The following is a 9,503-nucleotide window of genomic DNA, read 5'->3' as shown; positions in this document are numbered from 1 at the left end:
GAAATCATTGCGAAATGGCATTCTGTTGTAAACGATGGCACGTTGGATGGTAATTTATTTTTGAGGAAATGAGTCAGCGTAGAACTGTCATTGTGGAGTAAACAATTTTGACTGGAGACGTTGGAGAAAATCTGCAACGTAACTGTATTCATTATTGTGCTTGGCCTCTAGAGGTCACTTTTTACCCAACTTGTAACTAGCTAGACCCCTTCACAATTCTGTTCGCAGCTAGACCCCCCCCCCCCACACCCCCCTTCCCAAAACACACACACACACACACACACACACACTTCACCCCCGAATAAGTCGTTTAATGTAAATAGTAATCTCTCTCTCTCTCTTTTAGATATGTTTTTAAATAGACAAAGAATTTGTTATACGAAGATCATACAGACAAGTAGCGTATTCACTGAATTTTTTTTTTTTAACAGCAGACTCATAATAATCAATCACCTGCAGTGACTTTATTAGTTATGACACTCATAATTAGTTCAGGAAGGACATTGCATGGGCCTTTTTTCCCCCCACATATTTACACAATTTCTACACTTTTATATAAAATGTTTCTCTTTCGCTGAGGTTACCCCCCAAATTTTGTGCTTCGTTGTAAGATCATTATTTATGATAATTACGAGGTTCATTTCTGTTTGCGTACTTGGAAGCGCCCACAACCTGCTAAGCGACACTGAAAGTATTCAATGTAAAATAAAATGAAAGCTTGTTGTGGCACCAAACCAAAAATGGAGGCGCCTCAGTCCAAACCCCATTCAAAATGGCGACGTCCACGAACCAAAGGTTACATATGAAGTTGATGGATTAACAATTCAACCACAACATAGGGTGAAGTCTTAACTTGCTTTCACATCTAAATTTGGCGTGTGTTTTGCTTTTCTTCAGTTAAAAAAAAAAAAAACTTCAGTTAAAAAAAAAAAAATCCCAAATATAACATGGGAAGTTGCACCAAGATAGCCCCAATACTAATTGGGGCTATTGAGAGAAGCACGATACAACATGCACTGGTCGCCAGCTACTTGCATGGCATATAAAGACACAACAACCAGCTGACCTTTGGACAATTTGGGTTTTTCAGTGAACTCGACATGCATGTTTTTTGGGTCCGGGAAGAAAACATGCAAACTCCACATAGCAAGGCTTTAGCCGAGATTTGAATCCAGAACCTCAGAACTGGTGCAAATCACTAACCAGTGTGCTCCCACAATCAAAATCACTCAATTAAAAAAAAAAAAAAAAAGGAAAAAATAAACAGGCAGTTTGTGCTTAAGACAATATTGACTTCCTGGTTGTTTTATGAGACAGTCCTGATTGTTTGGTCCATGTTGCCTGAGTGGAAGAGCGTTCGAGGCCACAGGGTGGACGGAGCGTTTTGTGGTTTTTGGGTCACACGGGGTGCACAAACTGGTACACGAGCCTCTGAGAGACGTCCGGCTTGCGGATGATTCCCTTCTTGTAGTACTGCCGGATGGAGCGGCTCAGCTTGTCGTAGTTCATGGCCGGCCGGTTCTTCCTCTGGCCCCACAGCCGCGCCACGTGGGCCGAATCCTCAATCTTAAAGATACCTTCAGGCACAAGGAACAATGGCATTTATTATATTGTTTTGCAATAACAACAAAATTGGTCTCTATGTTATTATATATATATATATATTTAAACAAATAATAATATTTGACTAATGAGTACTGTACCTTTGTCTTTGTTGAGCCAGCGGATGCAGCGTCCGTAGTTGTGAGGTTTGAGCAGAAGTTCTCGAAGGAATTGCCACAAGTGGATGGGTTGACCCGAACACGAAGAATCGGCCTCAGACCAAAGATCCTCAGCGCCTGCATGCATGAATAATTAATTTCAAGAGGCACAATGAATACATTTATTATTTATTGATGTGTGCGGTGCTTTGATTCAATCACTATGTGAACCACTACACTAACCACAGCTCTTAAAGACTCCTACCTGGGCTTTTGTTGTCTCCAACTGTGCACCTTTCTTTCATCCATGCGGCTGCAGAGAGAAGAAGACGGAGAGTTTAGATGCTAAAAATGTGACAGTGCCGCTGTGTCGGCTTAGCGACTCACTCGACTTCCAGATGTCCAAGTGCGCGTGCAGCGTGTCCCCGCACTGCGGCGAACGCTGGCGGAATTCCTCCTCGCTCATGGCGCACAGGTCCTTTCCCGTCAGGTCCTGGAAGGTCCTCCCTGCGTGAGGAAGCCGGTACAGGTGCTCCGTCCACAGCAGCCACTTCTGAACGTTGCTTACGTTCCACTCCATCGGGTCTAAAACATGCATTTGTTGTTTTTTTTAAACATGTACACTTATAGTGAGTGGGTCAGTTAGTTAAGCACTGTTAGTGGTCAGTGGTAAGGGGTTAGTTGGTCAGTTGGCTCGTAGCCATAGCTTGTTATTTAGGGAGTTACTTACTTTAGTCGTAAATTGCTGAGTCAGTAGTTAGTTCGTACGAATGACAGTTGATCAATCTGTCAGACTGTGTGTGTGAGGTAGTTAGTCAGTGAGCCAGTAAGCCATTTAATTACTTAACTACCATTTAGCTACTCGGTCAGTCGGTTTGTTTTTTAATTAAGCGAGTGAGTCAGCTGGTTTGTTACCTTGCTAGTTACCCCGTTGTTTAGTTAGTTAGTTAGTTAGTTAGTTAGTTAGTTAGTTAGTTAGTTAGTTAGTTAGTTACTTAGGTAGTTCGTCGTTGATCAATCTGTCAGACTAGGTGTGAGGTAGTTAGTCATTGAGCCAGTAAGCCATTTAATTACAGGTACTTAATTACCATTTAGCTACTCAGTCAGCCAGTTAGTTATTTAGCAAGTGAGTGAGCTGGTTAGTTAGTTAGCTAGCTAGTTACCCTGTCAATCAGTGAGTGAGTTAGTGAGTTAGTGCGTTAGTTAGTTAGTTAGTTAGTTAGTTAGTTAGTTAGTTAGTTAGTTAGTTAGTTAGTTAGTTAGTTAGTTAGTTAGAATGACAATAGATCAGACTGTGTGTGAGATGAGTAGTCAGTGAGTCAGTAAGCCATGTAATTACTTAATTACCATTTAGTTACTTGGCCGGCTAGTTAGGTATTTCGTAAATGAGGAAACTGGTCAATCAAGTGAGTGAGTGAGTGAGTGAGTGAGTGAGTTAGGGTCTTTTCCACATTTGCATACAGTACCTAGTTGCACCTAAATTCATCAACTTCATGATCGAGTCTCATAACTGACTGAGTAACAATCGAACAGCGTAAGAACATCTCACCAATATGGATATGATGAGAATGTGACAGCTGAAATAAGCAATTCGGGTCAGTCCGACAATTCCCCCCTCGACACGATAGCTGCCAGAGTCAACACACTTTTTATGACGACGCCTTTATGACAGCGTCCAAGCACGCTCGCTGGTGTTTGAGGAGGCCTCGCCCACACCGCGACTGTGTACACGTCTAACGCGGCCGTCACGTCCCGGCAGAAGCGATGCAAAGGTCAGGATTAAACACATCCTGGTGCGGGCAAATAAGGCTTTACGCCACTCAGGATATGATGGAGCAGATCTGTCATGCCGGATGAGCTGTGTTGGTTTTGGGACTAAGTTCCAGTAGCTTAAATATCACCGAATAAATATGCCCTTTACCGGCAAAGAACTGCTAAAACTCATGTTATGGAAAACTCTTTGTTAAGTTCTTATGTCAGTTAGGGGAGGGGAGATGCGCCTCCGCTCAGAGTGTGCGCCTCAGGGGGAGCCTATTTTTGGGGAACGATCCTGTAGGGGGCGCTGTTTTTTTAGGGTGGGGCGTACCTCCAGTGAAGGTGGGTGTGATCCCATGCGCGGGAGGGTGATCCCTTGCAAGCAAAGTCTGAAGCCTCCGAGTGGGGGTACGAGGACCTACCTGGCGTGATATTAAGCAGCTTGCAGGCCGTCTCAATGTCCTTGAGCACCTCGCCCACCACCATGCTCTGCACTTGCTCCAAAGAGCGTTCCTCCTCAGGGCCGTCCATCCCCGGGGGGGGGCCCTGCCCCTGGCTGTCGATGACGGGACACTGCTCCGGCTCCTCTCGGTGCGCATCCATGCGAGCCGCGCCCGGGGAGGCCTCCGATACCGTGACCAGCCAAGCGGCGTCCTCCGTGGCCAACATGTCAAAGCAGGGCAGGTAGAGGCCCGGCATGCTGTTTGTCTTGGCCTCCGCCAGGTCCCACTCTTCCCCAGAATCCCTGTTTCGCTCCAAGATGGTCAGGGAGTCCTCCGGCATTCCGATCCGGGATCCATAAAGTGTGATTTCTGCTAAGTTTCCGACGGAATTTGACATCACGGCCACCTGTGAACGGAGCGAGCAGACGACAGTCAAGCCATGATATGATTTGGGCCCTTTTTTTGTGCTCAGTGATATCCCAGGAATATTCGACATGACCGCAGCGTGGTCTGCCAAATTTCCAAACACAGTCAACTAGACGAGCACAAAAAGGAAGATGTACAATGTCTATAAAAATAAAACCCTTTGCCTTGACTTAAAAAAAAAAACTGCAAAAGAAGACATCCACGGATTATGTTTCACATCATAGCAATCTCCATCCAGTATAAAATGCATCTGCTCATCTTAATTCAAATGAAATTTTGAATTGAAGGATAAGCGGTTCAGATAATGGATGGATGTTTACTGTTTTATAATACTTTAACTTTAATACGATATTTTTACAGATATTATATTGTTATTACAAATAATTATAGACATTTTTTATTCTATCTTACAAATTTTATAATTTTTTTTAAACCTATAATTATAGTATAGTATTATAGTATTTAATGAATAATTTTCTCGTCATCTATTTGTTACTGTTCTTGTCACATGGTCAAAAAGTAGTGCTAATATTTCATTTCAAAACTCATCTGTATCGATCAGGGGTGGGCCGGAGTCTTGCCGGTTTTGGATGTTTCCCTTTTCCAACACAGCTACTATATATGATCGGCTCGTCGATCCCGTTGATTGGAATTAGCTGTGTTGGAAGAGGGAAACCTCCAGAACCTGCAGGAACTGGTATAGATCCACAGCAACTTACAAAAAGATCCACGAGCTTTGGTTCCGTCCCTTTAATAACCTCAGTTATGGTGTCGATTCCTAAATGGTTTGCTGTGGCAATTCGGCAATCCAGCTGCTAAACCGTCCGATCGCGATGTCCGATGAGGAGCTCCATTGCGACGTCAGGCAAGAGCCCAAACCAAGAGCTGCCTTAAAAAGCCTGATGGAGACAAGGTGTTGTTGGGGGTGGCCATTGGGGGACCCACCCTGCAGAGGGTTAAAGCCCACACAGTGCTACAGGCAGGCATGGGGCAGACTGGATTGGGCTAAATTTGTGGGTCAGTGGTAGAGAATGGCGGTTGTCTCGGGGGGGCAGCTGACCCTCTTCAGCCCCTTCAGCCGCTTCACTTTCAAGGTACCGTAACCACTGCGGCCTCGTGGCTCTGCTGTCAGCTGGAGTTTTTTTAATCAAACTCGGCTCACGTCATGTGCTGGAGCGCTTTTGCTACACAATGCCCAAAAAAAAACGAACCGAGGTGGACTTGTTTTTTGTTTTTTTTGCTTCTTTTATGACAGCTGCACAGCCGTCGCGAGTGTTCTTTTATGGACTTCAGCTGTAGCGCAAGTGTGGCAATCTCAGGGCGATGTCCGTCGCGATGTGTACCCGACACAGGTGGCATACGAGAAGGCGCTCGGCCGGCATCTTATCAGCAATAAAGTGATGGTTCGCAGAGCACATGTGCTCTGTTTGTCCACGTCCTGAAGGAATTAAAGTCACAATTAAATATTCGGGCATTGTTGAGCCCACCCATCCGGCCACAGAAGACCTCAGGAGGTTTTAAGATAACCAGCTGTGGTTTTACATGTACTCAAACGCCACAGACAATTTATGTAATCCATAAAGTCTAACTCTGTAGAGCTGTAGGTTATATTTGCACGCTTGTTGCTAGGCAGAATTGAAAGGGCACAATCCTTACTGCCCCATAAGCCAATCAAATAATTGGTATATGCCACTCATACTGGCAAAGGAAGTCAGATATGCATTGTAGGTTTGATCTTCAAACTCACATGGAAATGCTTTTTTAGCTCGTCAGTTGATTTATTATCAGTCAGTTACTTAGTCAGACAATTCAGAATCAGACAGTTAATTCAGTCGTCAGACACTTAATTCATTTTTCATTTAGTTAGTAGTCAGTCAGTTACAGTGGTTAGTCAATTAATTTTGTAGTCAGCCCATCAGTCAACCAGTTGGTCAGTAGACCAATTGTTTAGTTCATCTGTCGGTCGGTTGGCCAGTTACTTAAGTAAGTTAATTAATTTGTCATTTAGTTGGATAGGACTCAAAAAGTTAGTTAATTGGGCTAGCCGTTTAGTTAGTTAGCCGTTAGTCAGTCAGGTAGTTAGCCAGTAAATTTGTCATTTTTTTAGTTTTCAGCCAGTCAGTCGGTCAGTGAGTCAGCCAGTTGGTTAGCTGCTGAGTAAATCAAGGAGTTAGACGACTAGTTTGGTATTTAGAAGGTCAATAAGTTGACAAGCTTTTAGTTATTTAGCCAGTTGGTCCGTCAATCAGGTCTGGTCAGTTATTTAGTTGGTCAATTGTTTGGTACTTTGGCCCCTCAATTCGGTTAGTTAATTAGTTAGTTCGTTAGTTAGTTAGTCAATCAGTTACTCTTGTTATTCAATTAGTCAGTTGGTCTTTAAGTTAGTCAGTTAATCAGACAGTTAGGTCAGTGTTTCTCCACCCTGGTCTTCAGGGCACACTACCCCGCCTGTTTTCCATGTCTCCCTATTCCCAACACAGGTGAGGATCATTATCAGGCTTCTCCAGAGCTTGCTGATGAGCTGTCTTTGGAATCACCTGCTTTGGGAATAGGGAGTCATGGAAAACAGGCTGGATAGTGTGCCCCGAGGACCAGGGTTGAGAAACACTGAGTTAGGTTATTGCCAATTGGTTAGCTGTTCAGTAAATCAATGAGTTAGTTAGTTAGTTGGTTAGTCACTCATGCAGTTAGTTAGTTAGTTAGTTAGGAAGTCAGTTGGTGGGTCAGTCAGTCAATCACTTAGTATGTCTAACCTTTTTTTAATCCATTTTTTTCTGTACTTGTCGCCCCAAACTTGAATTAAGTTATCGCTGGAAAAGTGCATAGCGAAAAAAGAAGCTGATCCCCCCCCCCTCACGGTGTGTGGTTCAATGATTCCGATCCCCCCCCACTGTAAAGTCGCCTCCTCATCTTCCTTTTCTCTCCTTTTGTGTTGTCTAAGCCACATTTTAGTCTCTCTGTGCAGCCCGCTGCTGCGTGTCAACTCTGCTCTGCGACAGCTTGCGCTAAGCCCATTAGCAAAGCAAATTTAGCCATATTAACTTCTTCCAAGTGGAAGACGGGGCACCGGGAAAAGGTGGGTCAGGGAGGCTTAAGTCCCTGACTGATCTTTAAATGAGTTTGGTCAAGAAGCTGATATTCATTTCAGGAGCATTAGACTCCATTTGCTCGGCAAAGTCAGACTCCCCGCCGTGGGAACCGCATCGCTTCCGCATACGTGCTCCCATTGAGCGGGAAGACGGCTGCGGCGTGAGGCTGCTGTGCGGGATTAAAGTTCTCGCTGCAGCTTTTACCTGCCTGATTCAAAATGAACTTAAGCACAGTTTTGTCGCCCCTGATCACCAGTGGGGGACGCCCCTCTCTGTACCAAGACCGAATTTGCCAAGCTTAAAATTAACCCGTTTGGTCATCGCTCATCATCACTGCAACAGTCCGACAGCCGAGTGTTTAGATGCGAGTTAATGAGTAGGAAATAGCCAAAGAGGAAAAAGGGGACAATTTCCTCAAAGTGACCCAAAAGGCCAACAAACAGTTTGTATGTGTGTGAGCGTGTGTGTGGACAGCCAGGCGGGAGTGTTTGCCATGAGTCTGTCTTTTTGTCTTGGAATGGAAAGTCATTGGCATGGGGGTGGTGCTATTGAATTTGGGGTTCACGCTCCATTTGAGCTCAATTCCTTCAATTCTTGTAATCATCAACGAATGAATTGGTATGTTATTTGAAAATAGTTTCAATCTCTGAATGTTCTGAACATCTGTTTCCATGTCAGATTTGAACTGAGCACAATTCGAAGCAATAAATGACTGTGTAATCGTGAACTGCATATGGCAAAATAGTACTTTTTAAATATCATTCTATCATGAGTTTTTATATGTAATACAGAGTAGTGTGTGTTTTTTTTTCCCATTGGTCTGCGGTGCAGTAAAGCTTTTAAGGTTAGGGTTTCAAAAAAAAGTATCACAAAGTCATATTAAAATAATTTTTATAATAATAAAAACCCAAACAATAAATAATACAATTATTAGGTGAGAAAATACTCTTTTTTTTCTTGATGTTATATTACAAATAAATTAAATAAAAATTACATTTGAACACCTGAAAATTGCGCTTCCAAATTTGATATTATTCAATAACATAAAATGTTTTTTTTAAATAAAAACTTAATATTAGAAAATGCCATCCATTTTCTGAATCCTCAACCTTATCCTCAATAAGTTTGCATGTTTATGTAAATTGCCTTAAAATGATCATCATAAAAAAAATAACAATAATCATTAAAATCATACTCAATTAAATATGCCTTATTTTTGTAAAATGTCTTCATATAACATTGAAACAATAACTGAAATTAAATTCTCACTTTATCCATTTTTTTTTCTTTCACGAAATGAAATAAAATAGTCCCATCGTATAATCTTAGTATTATGACATTGATAAGACACAAAGGGCACAGATCCAAGTTCAATCAATCAAATATTCCTATAATTTTGGTTTAATATCAAATATGTATCCATCAACATGAGTGGGCGACCTCTTACCTGGGTTGGGATTCTCCAGCCGGTGATGTTGATGGTCGCAAGATGAAGTGATGCTCTTGATTGCTTTACGCTGGGATGAAGTGTGACCACCTGAGGGGCCGGCCGGCCGCTACTTTGGGACGGGGGTACATTGGGAAAAAGGAAAAGGCGGGGATGGGGGCAGCTTCAAGATATTAATACAATAATATTAATAATATGGGTTAAGTTGAGTGTGTCAGCCTGAAGGCACGCTGGCCTGAAGTCAAAGCACCTGCTGGGGGGGGCGACACATTACACAGCGAAGGAATTCCACCTCCATTGACAGCTATTTGAATTTATAGGGCCGCCTTGTTTACCTATGCACACAAGCTGGCGTGTGTGTGCGTTTGTGTGTGTGTGGGGGAGTTGATCCCACTGGATGAAAGTGAAATGAGAGCAGCATCAAGGTGTTATATACATAATATTTTTTTTCCATTTTGCTCCTAAAATTAGAGACAGTGCAAGTAATTTTTTCTTCTACTTACATCTGTGCAGCCAGTAATTGCTGATTTTAAAAATCTAAAATTTGTGAATATTTTTGCTGCTATAAACTTCTGCTCCACATTTCAGCCCATTTATCAGTAATATAGTGAACAATTATTTGAAAGTGAATTTTCATAATGAG

The 9,503-nt window shown here is 42.7% G+C and overlaps 1 protein-coding gene across 1 annotated transcript; it reads right to left on the bottom strand.

The window, feature by feature from the left end:
• Positions 1 to 525: 525 nt before the first annotated feature.
• spdef (SAM pointed domain containing ets transcription factor) lies at positions 526 to 9,126 on the bottom strand. The gene is made up of 6 exons (XM_086087304.1): positions 8,861 to 9,126; positions 3,878 to 4,304; positions 2,088 to 2,285; positions 1,966 to 2,013; positions 1,704 to 1,838; positions 526 to 1,577 (listed from the first exon to the last, which is right to left on the bottom strand). Exons 2-6 carry the CDS (start codon positions 4,293 to 4,295, stop codon positions 1,399 to 1,401), a joined length of 978 nt encoding a protein of 325 aa, XP_085943430.1. The 5' UTR covers positions 4,296 to 4,304; positions 8,861 to 9,126; the 3' UTR covers positions 526 to 1,398.
• Between the last annotated feature and the right edge of the window lie 377 nt (positions 9,127 to 9,503).

Source organism: Leptonotus elevatus, chromosome 10 (assembly GCF_054856555.1).
Source record: "Leptonotus elevatus isolate MCC_2025b chromosome 10, RoL_Lele_1.0, whole genome shotgun sequence".
Taxonomy (NCBI): domain Eukaryota; kingdom Metazoa; phylum Chordata; class Actinopteri; order Syngnathiformes; family Syngnathidae; genus Leptonotus; species Leptonotus elevatus.
Note: the sequence above shows the minus strand (reverse complement) of the source record. Positions and strands in the feature narration are given on the sequence as shown.